General features: G+C 52.2%; 5 protein-coding genes across 5 annotated transcripts; 4 read left to right on the top strand and 1 right to left on the bottom strand.

The window, feature by feature from the left end:
• Nucleotides 1-330: 330 nt before the first annotated feature.
• COCSADRAFT_176482 (uncharacterized protein) lies at nt 331-5,967 on the bottom strand (the record flags this gene model as incomplete). Its single annotated transcript, XM_007707543.1, has 8 exons — nt 331-1,089; nt 1,172-1,315; nt 1,364-1,886; nt 1,936-2,860; nt 3,160-3,283; nt 4,207-5,391; nt 5,443-5,609; nt 5,670-5,967. 8 exons carry the CDS (start codon nt 5,965-5,967, stop codon nt 331-333), a joined length of 4,125 nt encoding a protein of 1,374 aa, XP_007705733.1.
• Nucleotides 5,968-6,868: 901 nt separating this feature from the next.
• Nucleotides 6,869-9,401, top strand: COCSADRAFT_129279 (uncharacterized protein). The gene is made up of 2 exons (XM_007707542.1): nt 6,869-8,647; nt 8,705-9,401. The coding sequence occupies exons 1-2, from the start codon at nt 7,061-7,063 to the stop codon at nt 9,143-9,145; spliced, it is 2,028 nt and encodes a 675-aa protein (XP_007705732.1). The 5' UTR covers nt 6,869-7,060; the 3' UTR covers nt 9,146-9,401.
• Nucleotides 9,402-9,748: 347 nt separating this feature from the next.
• Nucleotides 9,749-12,588, top strand: COCSADRAFT_154311 (uncharacterized protein). Its single transcript, XM_007707541.1, has 5 exons — nt 9,749-9,981; nt 10,033-10,117; nt 10,168-10,394; nt 10,454-12,026; nt 12,082-12,588. Exons 1-5 carry the CDS (start codon nt 9,949-9,951, stop codon nt 12,234-12,236), a joined length of 2,073 nt encoding a protein of 690 aa, XP_007705731.1. The 5' UTR covers nt 9,749-9,948; the 3' UTR covers nt 12,237-12,588.
• Nucleotides 12,589-13,917: 1,329 nt separating this feature from the next.
• Nucleotides 13,918-14,742, top strand: COCSADRAFT_69451 (uncharacterized protein; the record flags this gene model as incomplete). The annotated part of the gene is made up of 1 exon (XM_007707540.1): nt 13,918-14,742. A coding segment is annotated over one exon (825 nt), but the record flags the coding sequence as incomplete, so codon positions are not given.
• Nucleotides 14,743-16,126: 1,384 nt separating this feature from the next.
• COCSADRAFT_41775 (uncharacterized protein) lies at nt 16,127-19,371 on the top strand. The gene has a single exon (XM_007707394.1). The coding sequence runs from the start codon at nt 16,375-16,377 to the stop codon at nt 19,135-19,137; it is 2,763 nt and encodes a 920-aa protein (XP_007705584.1). The 5' UTR covers nt 16,127-16,374; the 3' UTR covers nt 19,138-19,371.
• The last annotated feature ends 2 nt before the right edge of the window (nt 19,372-19,373 follow it).

Genomic DNA, 19,373 nt, shown 5'->3' with positions numbered 1-19,373 from the left:
GGGGGGAGGTAATGATTTCGTTTTCTTGCTGTAGGCGTTTTTGGGAAGGGAGGGAGGGATCAAAGGCGGGCGTATGTGTATGAAAACAGATTTATATGACTTATTCGTTTTCTAGAGAAAGAAAGAAAGATTCGATGATTCTTGACTATGTGTGGATTGGCGATTAAGTTTTGGTATACTGGGATTGTCTTGGGAGAGGGGTTTTTTTTCGTATTCTACTGCATACATGATATGTTTCGCGTGATTTCTCGACTCATCACATCATTTCCCATTCATATCATCACGAGACGTCCACATCCAGCCTCCCACCGTTATGCCCACCGGCCCATCTCAATACTCCACAAGCTTAATCCTTTGCAGAAACTCCTCGGGCAACTCGCTTTGACTCACAATCCCCATCCTAAGCGCATCCCCCCAGACAAACATCGCCCGGTCATTAGCATACTGCAAGTAATCGAATTCCTCCTCGTCCTGCGGCTTGAAAAGGTCAGCATCATTTTCCATCTGCGCCTGCGCCTGTATCTTTGCCGCCGTTTCTTCACTCACTGTCCCCGTGCTCTTTTGCTCTGCTTTAGCTGCGGCTTCCAGCTCGGCAGTTGCGCTGTCTAGCGTTGCTGCTTCTGCGCTTGGGTTGGCGCTTGTCTTGTTGTCTTCGCTCTCCTCGTCGAAGTCAGGGAGGCCCGGGATGTGTGCTTGGACTATGCCCCAGGCAACCCACATGGCGGAGTTGGCGAGACGCCAGAGTTTGGTTTCTGCCAGGAGGCGGCGCGCTTCCTCTTCAATCTGTCGCTCGTACTGGGCTTCCTGCTCTTGATACTTTTCGCCTGGAGGAGCTCGCGAGTCGAGCATAAAGGCGGAGATGCTGCTTGGGGCGGCTGTTGCTGCCAGGGCAGTTGTGCTACCCGAAGAGGGAAGCGGTCCAAGGTGTGGTGTAGCGGGATTGGACGTGTATCCGCCACTGGCCTTGTACGAGGGGTTGTGCATCAAGTACGCCCGGATAAAACGGTGCTGCTCTTCGATTGTTGGATAATACTTAGTGTTGCAACGCCAGGGAGCTTCTGCATCGTGGTAGTTGTACGCCCATTCCGTCTGGAACGTGTCAGCATGTCCTTGCATCATAGCGATGCCCAGCGGGCACTGATTAAGAGTTGACGAAACAGATGAAGCTTACGAAGTGATTGGCAAATTCCAACCCAGGAAGATTGGCATTTGCGTATTCGAAATCAATAACTACTAGCTGCTTGTGCTGGTTTGCCGGTAGCATCAGTGGTGACTCGCCTTCTGGCATCATGCGAAGGATATTTCCATACTGGGTCTGTGATCGAATTAGATCATACCATTTTCACTTCGCATTACGACTTACATCATTATGGGCAAAGACCATGCGCTCGTTGATCTTATCAAGACCGCCATACTGATCCTCTAGCCACTTTCGGTACTTGTAAATCATTTGCTTGAACACGGGCCACTCGACGCCGCACACATATCCTCGCTTCTTCCATTTGTCCGAAGAGGCTCTGGAGAGGCCCTGGCTACTCTCGCGGACCTGTTGATCCAACCAGGTCACAATGTGTTCGCAGCGATTGACCCACTTGTCCCAATTTTGCCAAACAAACGGGCCAGCCTCTCGCTCTTTCTTCAGCAAATCAATACCTTCGTGAAGTTCTCGCATACGCTTTGCGATCTGTACTGAGGTTTCCGGGTTGCGTAGCTCCTTGGAAGTAAGTGGTTGGGCATGCAGAAACTCTTCAAATCGGCCATTGCCAAAAGTACCGAGCAGGCGTGGGCCAATACGTTTGCGGGCAAGTCGCGTCAAGATCTGTAATTCCGACTCTCGGTCGATCAGATGTTCTACCTGTGGACCATAGATACGAAGTAGGAGCTTCCTAAAAAGAAAGGTTAGATAAATGCTAAGTGAACTGTACTAACACTTACGGTGGAGGGTTCCTGGGCTTTGGTGGACCATCTTCGCTCTGTTCGGGAACTGGTAGATTCTTGGGAGGAGAGACGACGTAAACGGCGTTTGTAAGTGCACCGCTCAGTCTTTGTACACTGATTTCGTTGCTCAGCTCACTGGGCACCTTCCTCCATCCCTTCAATTTCAACGTGTGAGTAAGACGAAGGATTTCAGCTCGAAATTTGGACCAAGCCTCTTTTTCCTTGTCTGCTACATCGAGGTTGGACTCGGCCCCAGGCTCATCGACGTTGTATGCCATGGTCTTTGAATTGTCCAAAGTGGCTTCACAACTAGGGACAAGCTGATCTACCGACTCAAAGTAGTCCGAATCAAGAGAAATTGCAGAGTGTCGCTTTAAGCCAATGGACGACCTGTGCAAGTGATGCCTCTTTTTCGCTTCGGAAAGCTTCAAGGTCATGTTCTTTTCGAGAATTTGTGCCAGTTGAGTGAGTGCATCCTCGCCATGGGAGGAGTCAGAATCGCTCCTGTGGTGAGAGATGGACTTCTCGAGTGCCTCTGCTGCAGCGCTCTCGGACTCGTGGTCAACGGTACTAGCTCTGGCAGCTTTGCGTCTTGCCCTTCGTGCATGGCGCCGGCTTCGCTCCTGCTTGAGCCAGGTGCCGACCTGTTTCAACAGGTTCTCGTGGGCTTGGTGGCTATGAGAGGACGCATCAATTGAGCCTTCTGGAAGTAGCGAGGTCAAGGCAGTGCTGGCGTCGGCCGCTCCAGATTTGGATGACCCCTCGCGTTCATAGGAAGGACGGCCGGACAGGCGCTTTTTACTGACACTTGCTGGAAAGTGCCTGGGAGGCTTGTCAAGATCTAAGTAGTCTTTTTGGTCGAGCTCCTTGTTCTTGCCGATGATCAATGGGGAAATTGTGCTGTCATCGGGAAAGGATACGGCTGCAGATGTATAGTAAGCAACTGCGCTGCATCTGAATCGCTTCTAAAGCGCAGATCTGTACAAAGGAAGTACAGTCTCTGTTCCCAGGCGTCGTGGATTTCAAGTAGGCTACCTGACGAGCTAGAATACAGCCACACGTGTGTTACGGAAAGCCTAAAGCCTAGGCGCCTTCAAGACCGCGGAAAGATTGTTGCACATGAACCAAGCACCACCTAAGCCCCATACCCCGCCATACATGTAATGTAACAAAGTGATAGAGTTTGCGTGCAACCAGGAAACAAGGGAATGATTGACTAACCTTTGCTTGAGCGCGGTGATGCACCGTCGTCCAAAGTGTTGTTGCGCGAGAGGGCTAGAGAGTCGCTTGACTGTGGGCCAGCGGGCTGCTGGGCCTGCCAATTGGAAGAAGTGGCCATGGTCTGCTAACGGCCGAGGGGAGTTTGGAGCAGTCCGGCTGGGCAAGTAAGCCGGATCGGCGAGAGAGATAGCAAAAGTGTTGGGAACCCTGTTCCCGAGGCGTGAGAGTCTGTGACAACAGCCGCTCCCAAATGGTGGTAGGAGGATTGGGCCGCTTGGTGGGCGGGCGTTGTGTGTGAGTGTTATCGATACCCAGACCAGGGCAGGCAGGACAGGATACGCGAGTAAGGGGTCCACGTGCCAAGCTGATTGGCGGTCAGGATCAGCTGGGAAAACAGGAGCGTCATGGCATAGACAGAGACGGGGATGCAGAGAAACCACCAAAACACGCGTCGAGCCCATTGTGACTCGGGACGTTATGGCCATGGAAAGCCCAAGGTATATCCCGGCGCTCCTCTTACTGTGCGCTGTCTTGACGAGGTTCCATGTGTGGTGGTGGGCTTGGCAGTGTATAAACGGCCAAACCACAACGAGATAAGCAAGCAAAACACCAGTGGACAGAAAACCTGCAATGTGGTATATGACGAAATTCAGTACGTAGTGCACATGTGGCCAAGCCGTCGTTGCATCTTCTATTGTGGTAATGAGCAACAAATCTAACTAATAAAATACTCGTACAGTGCAAGTGCAGCTTTACAATCCACATGCAAGCTGCTTCTGGACGTGGCGACTGAGCCCTGCAGAGGCCTATCCAAGGCCTACCTACTTACGTCACAACGCGTAGTAAAACGCCAAACACCAAAACGCCGCGCTGTAACAAACACAATATCCCTGTTTTCGCCATGCACTCAAGTATACAATTTCCTTGCTAGTGCCACATGCGCAACCTGGCGCCTGTTTGGTGTCCCGCTCTACTCGTTCATGTTGCCCATTCGACTGTTTCCAATGCAAGCATGACCAATAGTAGAGTCGATGGTAGAATCCATACCACGTAGCTCTGAAACAGGATCCGCGACATGGCGCCCATGTACACATTGTTGATCTGGCAGATCTGCGCCAGTTGAAGCGCGCTGGGTGCGCCGCTGAGAAGGAAGCAGACAATAATGAAAATCGGGTCGTCGAGGATGCTGACGGGCACGTACTTGGCAGTCAGAGCCAGCATTGGTGCCATGAGAAGCGTTGGGATGAGCATGCGACTGATAAGCGAGGCAATGACCAACTTCCTCTCTACGCTGGGGTCCTCGATTGAGTTTTGGTCCTCCTTTGGTAGCGTGTTGCGAGCAAGATTGGCGCCCAGGACAACCAGAATCAGGGGCACGGCCACTTGTCCGCTTTGATTTACAGCGCGCGTAACTGACGTGTTGATGAATGTTCCAGGAGTGAAGAACAAGCGTTGTAGCGGTGGAATAGAGGCGACGAAGATGGCAATCAACATGGCCCAGAGCGGAGGGTTCATAAAGTCCCAAACACCCTTGGCGAACCTGGACAAGCCTGAACCAATTTTAGACAGGGGTCCTTGGAGCCACTTGGGCAAGCTGTTGAAGATGCGGTTGCCAGCGCGTGTCGTTGAGACAGATACGGAAGTCGCCGAGCGTTGCAGTGCCAGCCGAGCACGCGTGGGCACGCCCTTGATGCCCTTGGGTGTGTCTTGTTGTTTCTTGTGAGCTGCAAGCACGCCATTAAGGTGTCCGTTTGCGAAAGTGCCCTTGGGGCTTCCGCTCATGTCGCCAGCTCCAGGGACTGTTGCATTGCCATTGGTGGGCGTAATGAATAGGGCCGCCGCTTGGGCCTGACCACGGTTGAAAATGGAATCCGAGTCTGAATCGCTGCAGTCGGCAGAGGTGGCGTAGCTTGTGACATTTCCAGATTCATAGTCAGAATGCGAGTCGTCGAGCAGACGCTGCGTCTCGTCATCGCTGTACTCTCCACTCTCGAGGGCATGGTTTCTTCCCTCATCGTCCTTGTAAGCGCTGGCTGGGGCCAAGAGCACGTTGAAGCCCCAAGTCCACCGCACGAGCTGACCGAGCTGCTGGAAGATGAGGAGGTAGAGGATACCGCGGGCACCAACTTCATTGTCGTTATCACCCGGTATTCTGTCCCAGTGCAGGCCGCGGAGTGTTTTGGAGAGGGAGATGACGAGAGAGATGGGCAGCGAGTTGGAGTTACCAAAAACCTGAGATTGTAAGTTTGCGCCGGATTACAACGGATTCAAGGTTAGACGTACTGCCATGGCGACGACAAAGTTGGAGGCCCTTTTGTTGAACTTGAATATGCGTGAGACGGCAAGGGCGGCAATGTAAGATATGAGCGTCTGGACGACAAAAATAACGGGAATGACTGCAAGCTCTGCCAGTTTCTCAGCCGTCAATTGAGAGGCGAGCTTGGTGAAGACTTCAAGGCCGAGGGTCAGATCGAGTGCGCGTAGATAAGGAGGCCGTCACTCACTGAGGCAAGGCGTAAACAATTGGGTGTTGAGGTTTGCAAGAAACTTTTGGCTCTCTGCGTCGAATTGACCCATTCGGGCGACAACATAGCCCGGAGCGCTCACGCAGACGACCTCCATAACGGCCTCGAAGACGAGGAGAGCCAAATTGGCAAAGTCGGGATGCGAGGGATGGGCATTCTCGAGCGAGGTGAACATGGTGCCGGTGATGGAGTCTTGCGACTGGGAGGCGAGGGCGACAAAGGGAGAGGAGGAAGGGGAGAGGGAGCGCAGGCGCAAGGCCGTGGGCGCGGAGAAGAAGGACATGGCGAAGCAAGCGTGTGGTGTCGAGGCAGTAATTAGTGGAATGGAGGCGGAAACGGTCCAGGTATATCATGAAGCGCAGACTGTCTTGGCTGCCGGACGCGCTACGACAGCGACCAGGACGTCACGGCCGGGCGCCCGCTCAGCCCGCCTGAGTGCAGGTTCAACCGAACGAGCCTGGTTAAGCGTGTTTGGGCGTGTTTGGGACGTGTCGGGGCCCTGCATGCTGCAGAAACATGGCGCCGCCAGCCATGGCGACGAGAGCATCCACGCCGCCTGGCCAACCAGCTGCATCTACGTGCTGCACTACGCCTGGGTGCATGGAGATAGCAATCCGGCCATGTACTTACGTATCTATCGATGTAGTGTACTTACTACTCCCCCATCCAGCACTGTCGCTGCGCCACACATGCAAGACCGCCCGCCGCCGCTCCGGACGTCTGGGCGCGCTCATCGGCCCTTTGTCTGAACTTGGTGGGCTCTGCACTCTGCACTTTGCCTCCTGCTTACTGCGCATCTGATATTCAGTCAGGGCATCCTTCTGAATGCCCTTGCCTCAATGTTGCCTTGGGAGGGAAATGTCTCCGAGGGTGCCGTTTGCCTCTGTACATAGTACATAGTCCCGCTGCTGTCTTGTGTGAATATGTGCGTGTACGAACACATGGATATAAAAATGAATATGTGAAGATATGAATCCATGCAAATACAGATATGCATATCTACCACGCGCATTTTGGCCATCCCAAATCTCCATGCAAGCGTCGCCGTATCTGCAGCCCGTCTGCCAGTCCAGTCTCCTCTCCCGTGTTCTCGTGGTGCGTGCACCAGAGCCTCCACACTGGCGCCATTGCCATCTTGGTCTCTGCACCATCACGTCACAGCGCGCGAACTTGCACGCTACAACCCACAACCACCACACCTCCACTATCCTCATCCCCCCGGCATCGCCGCCACACCCCCTCTCGCGCTGCAGTCGCAGCTACCCATTCTACTTCTCCGTTGCACCCGCATCACTATTCCCTCCACCCTCGTTTGCTCCCTCCTCCACCCTTACGTACCCCGCCAATTCAGGCCTGACACTCGTCACCCCTTCGCCATGGCAGACTCCAATCCCTCCACCCCGGACGTCGAAGTCGATTCCGACACCGTCTTCGATAGTCCCTCTCCCTCGCCTGTGCCCTCTAGTCCTACTGCCGATGCCTCGTTGCCTGAAGACCCCTCCGCCGAACGCCCCGCCCCGCGAAAAGCCTCCACGGCCACCGCAACTACCAACATGACATCTTCCTCCACGCCCCTCGGCAACATCAATGCCGCCAGAAATCCCCGTCCCGCAAACCCACCCACCATCTCCAGCAGAGGCAGTGGCTTGAATGTCTCCCAAGATATACTTGCAAGAATACAAGCAGTACATTTGGGGCGCAAGGGTGCCCCGCCCACTGGCTTGCCGGGGAGAGGGCCTGCGCCTCAGAGCCCAGGCCCATCTCTCGACAACCGCAACCCATTGTCTCCAGGCGGAAATCCCGGCGGCGTTCCCCCTAACTTCCGAATGCCTGCAAGACCACCGACGACTAACTTTCAGTCGGCACCTGCTATTCCGGGCCGCATGCCCGAACCCAAAAAGTCCATGGCTGAGCGACGCGGTATGCAGCTCCCAGGCGGACTGCCTGGCACTAGCCCTGCTGCTCCTCCTGCTGGCAGGAAGAAGCCTGGCTTGACCCTGGGCATGATGAATGGCGGTGACAAGGCCCAAAACGACGCGCAACCGCATAAACAAGAAACCCAATTCGACCAGTTTTCACAGTACATCGACACCAAGACTGGAAGCTTGAAGTTTGCGGGCAAGGCTATCCTCAACTCAGAGGGTGTACAGTTTGCCAGCGGAACCACCTTCAACATCTCGCTTGATGAAGTCGACACGCTCGACGAGCTCGGCAAGGGTAATTATGGCACAGTATACAAGGTCAGGCATAGCAGACCCCGAATGCGAAAGCCAGGCCAGGGCCTCGCCGGAAACAAGGCTGCGCCAGGCTCACCGTCTCGCAAAAACTTTGACGAGGAATCGAGTCCTTCGAGCGCAAAGCCTGCTGCAGGCACGGGCATCGTCATGGCAATGAAGGAAATGAGACTGGAACTGGAAGACTCAAAGTTTGCTACCATCATCATGGAGCTGGATGTTCTCCATCGCTGTAGATCGCCTTACATTGTCGACTTCTACGGCGCCTTCTTCCAAGAAGGAGCCGTGTATATTTGCATGGAATTCATGGACGGTGGATCCATAGACAAGCTCTACGCCGATGGTGTACCGGAAGGTGTGCTAAGGAAAATCACTTTGGCAACAACCATGGGCCTGAAATCATTGAAGGATGATCACAACATCATCCACCGCGATGTCAAACCTACCAACATCCTCGTCAATACCAGGGGCGCCATCAAGATTTGTGATTTTGGTGTGAGCGGCAACCTCGTCGCCAGTATTGCCAAGACCAACATCGGATGCCAGAGTTACATGGCTCCAGAGAGAATATCCTCGGGCGGAATCGCACAAGCAGGTGCCAACCCTGGAGGTGGTACATATAGCGTGCAAAGCGACATTTGGAGTCTGGGACTGACCATTATCGAATGCGCGCTTGGACAATATCCCTACCCACCCGAGACGTACAACAACATTTTCAGTCAGCTTAGTGTAAGTACTACAAAACACCTTTTTTTTCTGGCAAGCCGACTAATAACTTTTTTTTAGGCTATCGTCGATGGCGACCCACCGGACCTGCCTGATGAAGGATACTCTGATGCGGCCAAGAACTTTGTACGAGGTTGTTTGAACAAAATCCCCAACCTGCGACCAACCTACGCAATGCTGCTCCAGCACGCATGGCTCGCCCCTCTTGCCAAGCCTGACACCATTACAGAAGAGGATGAAGAAGAGGTTGCGGCTGCGCAAGAAGCTACCCCAGATCAAGCGGCTGGGGACCAAGGACCAGCCCAGGCTATTGAAGTGGTAGAAGATCAAGAAGTCGCGGACTGGGTGAAGGCTGCCCTTGAGAAGCGAAGAAGTGGAAAGATGAAGGGTGTTGAAAAGCCCGCGCTGCATGCCGCACCGCTAGATGCAGGAATACAGAGCCCTTCGCAGAATGGCGCAAACGGCTCAGTTGCGGCAGAGTCAGCAGAGGTTGCAGCGTAGGTCGTCTGGTGTTTCTGTTGAACACAAAAGCCAGACACGCAAATGTGTCGAGGCCTTGTACCTTTCCTCGAGCGGCTGTTGGCCCTTATGTCTTGGTTAGGAAGAGAAGGCAGTATACTATGCCATCTTGTACACTTTCGGCGTTGCATCGGCGCATTACTGGGAATGATTGACATGAAATATTCAAGTCAGGGCATTGAGCGCGGAGAATACATGTACCTAGCATAGCATACATCTTATCCAGTTTAATTGGTATCGCATTTGCCTTGACAGACGTGATGTCCGTGGACTAAATCTAATGACATATGTGTTTAGTCGACTTTTGCACTTCTGGACAGGTTGCAGTCAATCGTCAAGTACAACTGAACCATGTCTCGTCATATTCTCTGAACTTAGCTTTCTGGCATGTCACGTCACCTGCAATCATGTCTTTTTTTCATCCTACTCAAGTGTCCATTCTCCCTCGCCCAAATAAAATATCTCTGTCTTCGAAGGTTGATTTCGTCGTGACGTAAATGCGACGGCGCGCTGGCACGTGACGGCACGACCCCTGCTTAGCCAAGCGTAATCGCGGCGGCCATGTGTCGTGGTGCGGCGGGAAAGAACACAGTGGTCGGAACAACTTCAATAAGTGGCCACGACTTTCTTTCGTACGCACCGCCCACACCTTCTTCGTAATGCCACAGGCCTAGGACACACTCTCCCTCTCTTTCTGCTACTTCCTAAACTCGAGGCTACCCCGCTATTTCTTCTATTCGCTCTCTCGCAACATCTCCACTTGTCCCTAGGGACAGACATTAAACATGTCCGGCACCGACTACAATTACGATGAGCAGGTAGGGCTTTTGATGCGCACACAAAACAATTCGCCTCTAACAAGTTTGCAGGGCCAGTTCTTCCCCTACTTCATCCTCACTGTCACCACACTCGTCACTGTCCCCACCACAATATCATTTCTGAGACCCAGCAAAGGTGCGCAACTTGGTTTTGTTTCAACATCGCCATACTAACTATGCTCATAGAACTCGAAAACACTGGAGCGCGCATAGAGTCCGACTTCACCCCCGAACATGCAGATCTCATCCAAGGACAGCGAAAGAAGCAGAAGCGCATGGAAAGGAGGATCAAGCGTGGTCTCGTCATGGTGGGCGGTTGGGCTCTGAATGCCGCAATGGTCTATCTCATCCTAGTCACTGCCAGGACGACACCTGACATTTGGGACCCGTATGCGGTTCTTGGTGTATCAAGGGTAAGAGCGTTCTGCTCAGCATTTTGACACGTGAACAATCATGCTGACTCACAACACAGAGTGCAGATGAGAAGGCGATTAAGAGGCATTACCGAAAACTCTCTCTTTCTTTGCATCCTGACAAAGCCCGCGAGGACCCCGAGAAGAACATTACCCTGCAAACTATCAACGACCACTGGGTTGATGTCACCAAGGCCTTTAAAGCTCTCACTGATGATGAAATCCGCAACAACTTTCTAACATACGGTCACCCCGACGGCAAACAGAGCTTCAGCATCGGCATTGCGCTCCCACAGTGGCTAGTTACCGAGGGATCTGGCAAGTACGTCTTGCTGATTTATGCGCTCGCGCTCGGTGTCATTCTTCCCTACACAGTTGGCAAGTGGTGGTATGGAACTCAGAGATTGACAAAAGAAAAGGTCTTGGTCGCAAGTGCTGGCAAGATCTTCCGCGACTACGACAACGACCAGGGTGAGACAGGTGTCATCTATGCGCTGAGCAGCGGAGAAGAGTTTAACGACCTCCTTACTGGACAAAAAGCAGAAAACGGCCTATCCAAGTTGGAGCAGAAGGTTCTTTCTGAAAACTCTGGCTCGCTCATTCCACAAACACTCACGTTGAAGGACCGTCAAAAGCTCGACGATCTGGAGGACAGCCGGAGACGCAAGGTTCTAACCTTGCTGTGGGCATATCTTGGCCGTGTTGAACTCGAGGATGAGACCCTAAATGAAGAAAAGTTCGCCATCGCACCTATCGCATTCCGCTTGAACGAAGCTTATGCCGCCATTGCGCTGGCGTATGGCAACACCACGGCAGTACTATCGGCATACAGGACATCCCAGAATCTCATCCAAGCTCTACGACCAGGATCCTCCCCACTAGAACAATTGCCTTATTTCACACCTGCTGTTGCAGATGCGGCTGAGGCTGAGCGATCAAGGACACATCTTACCATTCAAGAGTTCATGCAAATCCCAGACGCTCAACGCAAAGCGCGCATCGTAAAGTCCGGGCTCCTCTCCCACGAACAGTACAACACAGCCATGTCTGTAGCCTCGCAGATTCCTCTATTTCATCTCGAAAAGGCATTCTTCAAGGTTGTTGGCGAGCGATTTGTTACACCCAGCAGCTTAGTCCAGTTTGTACTCAAGGGTCGTTTCATTCCTTCAGGCGCCACCGACATTCCTGAGGTCAACCCGAAAGATCTTCTGGACATTGATCCTGCGGAAGGCGATGTCGCGGCGATTACAGGACGTAAGAACGACAACTCTAGTGACAAGCCCATTCAGCCACCTCTAGCACACGCTCCATACTACGCCCGGGATCACGCGCCAAGATGGCACGTGTTTCTCGCAGATAGCAAGCAAGGACGCATCGCAGTACCTCCATTCACATTTTCGACCTTTGACAAGCCTATTCTCGACGAGAGTGGTAAGCCTACATTCAACGTACAAACACTCAAGATGCAATTCGGCGCCCCTCCACAGCCTGGTAGTTACACCTTCGTTATGCACTTGATCTGCGATAGCTATGTTGGCATGGACACCAAGATGGAGGTTACGCTGGTTGTCGAGGACGCCAGTAAAGCCGAACAGGTCGAAGAGGAGGAAGAGATCAGTGAGCCAGAAGAGGGTAAGTTTTCCTTTCCTATGGAGACAACCTGATCATAATTACTAACACTTAACAGATTCCATTGCTGGTCAGATGCGTCAAATGAAGACTGGTAGTGCGCCAGTCAAGAAGCGGAGATCAGCAGCCGATGACTCCAGTGGCAGCGACACCGAGGGTGATGTGGAATCCGAGAGCGAGACTGATACTGACACGGACTCGGATGATGAGTAGATTGTTTGGTTTTTCTAGATGAATTGTAATTCACAGGATATTCTCATGTGCAGACCCAAGTAAGGAGATGGAAGCGAAACGCATATGCTGACGGCTGGCATTCGTTCCTACTCTGCTTGGGGCCAGCTGCCATTGCAGGCATTTGCAGGCGTTTTCGGAGACAGAGGCAATTCGCGACTTTAGGGACTACCATTTTATGCTTTTAGATGAAGTTTCTATCGCTAAAGGGGAGGAATTGAGAGGAACACTAGGTATGTAGTAAATGATGTGTACATAGGGATGGCATTCGGCAAAATCTCAACCTCATGACCTTTGAACCCACCTTTGGAGTTACTTCTTCCTTTTTCCTGGGACCACATATGCGCATGCAGTGCAATAGTATTCCAGACAGAAAAACAAAACAGGATTGCATTTCTGCCTTGGTGCAGGGTGGACGCTCTATTTATTGGCCAACATGAATCGACAGCCAAGCATCCGCTCCAACGTCCAAGACACTCGGAACAATAAAAATCTTGTTTAAATTGGCCGACCGACCTATATGCACATGCCTTAGGAACCTAATCAGGTTCAAACTGATCGACACTTGCTTAATGCATAGTAATATCCCCATATCGGGAGTAGGGCTGGGGTTGGTGTTCGCCAAAAGTTCTGTCCCACACGTGTGGGGTTTCAGCGATGTCTCGGCTCCACCTCCTCATCACCACCACGACTTTCTTCTTTACACAGGCTTCTAAACTGACAGGTAGGAAGATTCTAGCGTTCAGAGTCAGTTGACGTTGGCGGATGCCCTTCATGTTACAGAATGGACGTGTGAAGGGTGACACGTTAATGACACCACTGGACGTGGCCATGACATGAAAGACAGACGCGTTGCTGTCGTCGTAGACAGTAGTACAATGACTGCGAAATCACGTGGAAACTGAGAAGACCGGGTGTCACGGAACAACAACCAAAGGGTTCTTGAGTGCTATTCTCAGCGTCACGTACGTGTTCATCCCACAACGGTTCCGGAGCAGAGAGTTGCCCCAGCGTCCTTTCCGTTTAGCCGCCTCCGCATTCGGCCCTGTCCCACAAAGCGGTCCTTTATCAATCTTAAGCGGGTAGGAGGTGCACCGAACATGGTGTCTCACTGTCGCCAAAGCATGGTCTGCCACACCCCAGACTACAGCCACGCCTTGGCAGGCAATCGGATATTGAGGCTCCGCTATCCTCAGGCTCTTGAATGCGCCTCAGACAGCAAGGCAAAACTGTCAAGCAAATCTTGGCGGGCATGTCGTTGCACATCACCCCTCTTGGCGGCCGCGGGAGCATTCTTCGCCGGTAGCAAGTGACAATCACGCTACGTGTGTCACACAACGACAGCACAGGGGATCAGGCAAGCTACAGATGGACGTTTGCTAGGGCATAACCAAGAAAATTCTGCGATGGGCGAAAATGGATAAAAGGTACTGGGTGGTCGCGTAGACAGAGAATCATCCTCATCCCACATTCACTCCAAGCCTTCAGCCTTGCTTTTCTTCCTTCCTTAATACCTTTCCATTCTTTAGCGACTTTGATAGTCTGCAGCAATCACTCTCTTTGCCATTTTAACAAGATACGTCTGTGACGTTTAATCATCTACAAACTTTAATCTCCGCAACTTAAAGTCAAGTCTATTCCAGTCTTTACATTTACTATCAACATGTCTTTCAAGGCTATTGTTACCTTTGTCCTCGCTGCCGGCTTCGTTGCCGCAAAGCCCATCAGCCACCAGTCTGGCCTCAGCCTCGACAGGCGCCAGATCGATGTCAGCTCCGTCATCAACGGCTTTAATCGCAACGATGGCGCCTTCAACTTCATCGACGGCTTCAACAACTTCAACAAGCAGCAAAAGGTCATTCAGATCCAGCAGCAGAAGATTCAGATCGTCGATGACCGCTCCCGCCAGCAAATTGTGCAGCAGATCCAACAGGTCCTCATCGTTGACCAGGTCAACAACGGCTTCAACAACGATCTGAACAACCTCTTCCGCAAGAGCAACTTCCAGAACCAGTTCCGTGACCGCAGAACCGATGTCATCATTGTTCAGGAGATTATCGTTGTCATCGATGATGGCCGTGGCGGCCGTCGCGACCAGAGCTTCTTTGCTCAGAACACCATTGTTGCCAACCGCGGTGGCCGCGACAGGCAGAGCGTCATGATCTTCGACTCCCGTAAGCTCATTGCCAACGACATTCTCCGCGACAACGCCTTTGACAGGATCGGACGCTTCAATGGCATTGCTGGTGCCACTGGCCCCATTGACGGAGGCCTTCCCCTCAAGACCCGGGGCTACCAAATCTTTGACGAGCGACCCCGCCACGCCAACATTGTCGAGGACCCTGCTGCGATTCTCGGTGCCATCTGGCAGGGTGCAGTTGAGGACCTGCAGCGCAACGATGAGGACGAGAACGATAATAAGCTTAATGAGTTGCTTGCTGCCCAGGAGCTTGAGGAGCTCCTGAAGCAAAAGGGTAATGATAACAACAACAACAACAACGACGACAAGAACAACGACGATGAGCAGCGCAAGGCTGAAGAGGAGCAGAAGAAGCAGCAAGAGGAGCAGAAGAAGCAACAGGAGGAACAGCAGAAGCAGGATGAGCAGAAGAAGCAACAGGAAGAGCAGCAGAAGCAGGAGGAGCAGAAGAAGCAACAGGAGGAGCAGCAGAAGCAGGATGAGCAGAAGAAGCAACAGGAGGAGGAGCAGAAGCAGGATGAGCAGAAGAAGGCTGAGGAGGCTGCCAAGCAGGCTGAAGAGCAGAAGAAGCAGGATGAGGCTCAGAAGCAAGCTGACGAACAGAAGAAGCAGCAAGAGGAAGCAGCCAAGCAAGCTGAGGAGCAGAAGAAGCAGGATGAGGCTCAGAAGGCGGCTGACGAGGCCCAGAAGCAGGCTGATGAGCAGAAAAAGGCTGAGGAGCAGAAGAAGGCTGAAGAGGCCAAGGCTTCCGCTTGAACGATTTCTTTCTCTCTACGAAGCGATCTTTTCTTACGAAGTAGTTAGTGCACTGGTTTGCAGCGAAGGAAAAGGGTACACAGATGATCCATTTGGGAGTGGCATCAATGCGAATGGGATACGGTTTATTCAGTTATTATATATACCCTATATGAGGCTCTTGAACAACTTTCGTCTTCAACATTTGCAGTGTGTAATTTCCATATTTCAGCAGCTGCACCATTTCGCAATTTGCAAAATCAGAACGTCTCTTCTATCTAGTTGACCTACTGGAAAGACAGGTCCTGGGATATACCGCGTCGGACAATGCATATACAACTGTCAGAGACGTCAGGATAGTTTAAACTGTATTTACCTGTCATTTCGTTCTGTAACTACAAACGTCTCGATCTTTGTTGGCTATTATAGTCTCCCTATGCAATACTAAACCTAATTGAAACATAATAGCTTATTGGCAGTAGTCCGTGCTTAATTTCCACTACAACTACGGCAACAGTATATCCGATCAAGCAAAGTCATATATCTTGAACGATTGAAGTGGATGGCAACGGTTGCTCGTACGCTCGTACCAGGCGTGACTTGTCAAAGTTAAATGCTCCCGTTGTAGCTCTGACGTGTCGATGAGGGATGAGGCCCACGCCGGATTATTCTGAGAGTTAGGCACCCCGCTTCAAAGAGTCATAACGAGGCACGCTGTTCATTGGCGTATCTAGAGTCGAGACGTGCTTATTGAGCCACGATTTGATGTTGGGCAGACATCTCACGATGTCCGGGTACTTGCACCGAGCCGCGCTAGTCCTATCCAGGAATGACGTGCCAAGCAGTGACGTAACCTTGATTGGCGGGGATGCTGCGACTTGACCGGAAACTTGCAGCAGGTGCCCAGAAGCTTCTACGTGCAGGGTGGAATGCACGCCTAGCTTCGAGACATGACGAGAAATCACTCCACATCACTGGTTATTTCCTGATACTTCGCCCTCATTTGCGTACAACTTATATAAATCTCACCTGCGTCTTGTCCTACTCAACTTCTTCTGTTTCTGCAGAGATACCCATCAATTAAACAGTGTACAAACACCTAGTACAAAACCTGATAGCAGGTTCACAACGCACGATTTTCATCTTGGCTTCAAGCCATAAATAAGGCTACAGTCACTAATCAAAATGACTTCATTCGACGCCTATACCGACCGAGCTGCAAAGGCCCTGGCAGACAGCTTCGATCTCGCCAAGGGCTATGCACACTCACAACTCACACCTCTACACCTTGCGGTGTCGTTGATAGATCCACCCAAGGACCTCGCAAACACAGTCGACGTACCCCCACCACCGCTATTCAAGCAAGTCCTCGAACGCGCAAATGGCGACCCACAAGCCTTCGAACGTAACCTCAAGAAGGCAATGGTCCGGTTGCCAAGTCAAGATCCTCCGCCAGAGCGTACATCACCATCACCAGCTATGGCAAAGGTGCTGCGTTCTGCGGAAGAGCTAAGCAAGACACAAAAGGATAGCTTCATTGCTGTCGACCACCTCATCATGTCGCTCTGCCAGGATTCCCAAATACAACGAATCCTCGCCGAATCAAACGTACCCAACACGAAGCAGATCGACAATGCTATCCAAGCACTTCGAGGAACAAAGCGGGTGGACTCGAAGACGGCAGACGCCGAGGAGGAGAACGAGAACCTCAAGAAATTCACCATCGACATGACCGCCATGGCACGAGAGGGCAAGATCGACCCTGTCATTGGTCGTGAAGACGAAACACGACGAGTCATTCGTATCCTGACTAGGCGAACCAAGAACAACCCTGTTCTCATTGGTGAGCCTGGTGTTGGTAAGACTACAGTCGTTGAAGGTCTTGCCCGCCGAATTGTCGATGCAGATGTACCAGCAAACCTAGCAGCATGCAAGCTGCTTTCACTCGACGTCGGTGCTCTAGTTGCTGGCAGCAAGTACCGCGGAGAGTTCGAAGACCGTATGAAGGGAGTGTTGAAGGAGATCGAAGAATCCAAGGAGATGATAGTGTTGTTCGTCGACGAAATCCATCTCCTCATGGGCGCTGGATCTTCTGGCGAGGGCGGTATGGATGCTGCCAACTTGCTGAAGCCCATGCTGGCTCGTGGACAGCTTCACTGCATTGGTGCAACCACCTTGGGCGAGTACCGCAAGTACATCGAAAAGGACGCTGCATTCGAACGTCGATTCCAGCAGGTCCTCGTCAAGGAGCCTTCGATCCCCGAGACAATCTCTATTCTTCGAGGACTGAAGGAGCGATACGAGACGCACCACGGTGTCACCATTATGGATGGTGCTATCGTTGCAGCTGCTACCCTCGCCGCCCGCTACCTCACCCAACGGCGACTGCCAGATTCCGCTGTCGATCTGATCGATGAGGCTGCGGCAGCTGTCCGTGTCACCCGAGAGTCACAACCTGAAGCTCTGGATAACCTCGAACGACGCCATAGACAACTCCAGATTGAGATTCATGCCCTTTCGCGGGAGAAGGATGAAGCCTCACAAACGCGTCTAAAGGAGGCCAAAGCTGAGGCTGCCAACATTGAGGAAGAGCTGAGGCCACTTCGCGAAATGTATGAACGCGAAAAGGGCCGCAGCAAGGAGATCCAGGACCAGAAGCTCAAGCTTGAGGGCCTCAAGACCAAGCTTGCCGAGGCTGAGCGTATGCGTGACATCCAGACTGCATCTGATCTCAAGTACTACGCCATTCCCGATGTCGAGCAGCGCATCAGCGAACTCGAGCGTGAAAAGGCCCGCGCAGATGCTGAGATGTACTCACACCAGGCAAGTGGAGGTGGTGAGTCTCTCCTGAGTGATTCCGTTGGTCCAGACCAGATCAATGAGATTGTCGCTCGTTGGACCGGAATCCCAGTCACTCGTCTCAAGACCACAGAGAAGGACAAGCTGCTCAACATGGAGCGCCACCTACAACAAGTCGTTGTTGGTCAGAAGGAGGCTGTCACATCTGTCTCCAACGCCATCCGACTTCAGCGCTCTGGTCTTGCCAACCCCAACCAACCACCAAGCTTCCTCTTCTGTGGTCCATCTGGTACCGGAAAGACTTTACTTACCAAGGCTCTTGCCGAGTTCCTGTTTGACGATCCAAAGGCCATGATCCGATTTGACATGTCCGAGTACCAGGAGCGACACTCTCTCAGCAGGATGATTGGTGCACCACCCGGCTATGTCGGTCACGATGCAGGAGGCCAGCTTACCGAATCCCTCCGTCGGAAGCCGTTCTCCATCCTGCTCTTTGATGAAGTTGAGAAGGCTGCCAAGGAAGTTCTTACCGTTCTCCTGCAACTCATGGACGATGGTCGCATCACCGACGGTCAAGGTAGAATCGTTGACGCAAAGAACTGCATTGTCGTCATGACCTCCAACTTGGGTGCCGAGCACCTGTCACGGCCCAACGCACCAGACGGCAAGATTGACCCTACCACCAAGGAGATGGTCATGAATGCGCTACGCAACTGGTTCCTGCCTGAGTTTCTCAACCGTATCTCATCCATTGTCATTTTCAACCGTCTTACGAAGCGCGAGATCCGCAGCATCGTGGACGTAAGAATGGACGAGATCCAGAAGCGACTCAACCAGAACGGAAGGAACGTGCGCATCGAGATGAGACCCGAGGTGCGCGATTACCTTGGTTCTGCCGGCTACTCGCCAGCATATGGTGCCAGACCACTGGCCCGACTCATTGAGAAGGAGGTGCTCAACCGACTTGCTGTGCTCATCCTTCGCGGCTCCATCAAGGATGGTGAGACGGCGAGGGTTGTGCTCGATGAGGGACATGTTGCCGTGCTGCCAAACCACACGGACAGCGAAGACGACTCTGAAATGTACGATGAGTCTGACGCTGTCCATGAGCTGGATGATGACGATGCTGGCATGGATCTGTACGACTAGAAGAATGATGAGGAAGTACCTGGGATGCAAAAAGATGATGTTTGGAGCAATGGCGTTATTTCACTGGGAGGGGTTTTCATATCACTTGGGGAAAGTTGATGTCCATGATTCAAGAAGGCATAACAATGGGTTTTACGAATTATGAATGATGGATTGATTTCAAAAGGTGCTTTTGATAGGCATTCTAGGTTTTAGCATATTTGAGCATAGTGTCTTGTATATAGTTAATGAGACAT

Source organism: Bipolaris sorokiniana, assembly GCF_000338995.1.
Source record: "Bipolaris sorokiniana ND90Pr unplaced genomic scaffold COCSAscaffold_19, whole genome shotgun sequence".
Classification (NCBI taxonomy): domain Eukaryota; kingdom Fungi; phylum Ascomycota; class Dothideomycetes; order Pleosporales; family Pleosporaceae; genus Bipolaris; species Bipolaris sorokiniana.
Note: the sequence above shows the minus strand (reverse complement) of the source record. Positions and strands in the feature narration are given on the sequence as shown.

Coding starts and splice junctions, on each gene's coding strand:
- COCSADRAFT_129279 (XM_007707542.1), top strand. CDS start 7,061: ATGGCAGACTCCAATCCCTCCACCCCGGACGTCGAAGTCGATTCCGAC. Junction 8,648..8,704: donor ACATTTTCAGTCAGCTTAGT/GTAAGTACTACA, acceptor ACTTTTTTTTAG/GCTATCGTCGATGGCGACCC.
- COCSADRAFT_154311 (XM_007707541.1), top strand. CDS start 9,949: ATGTCCGGCACCGACTACAATTACGATGAGCAG. Junction 10,395..10,453: donor CGGTTCTTGGTGTATCAAGG/GTAAGAGCGTTC, acceptor CTCACAACACAG/AGTGCAGATGAGAAGGCGAT. Junction 12,027..12,081: donor GATCAGTGAGCCAGAAGAGG/GTAAGTTTTCCT, acceptor AACACTTAACAG/ATTCCATTGCTGGTCAGATG.
- COCSADRAFT_41775 (XM_007707394.1), top strand. CDS start 16,375: ATGACTTCATTCGACGCCTATACCGACCGAGCTGCAAAGGCCCTGGCA.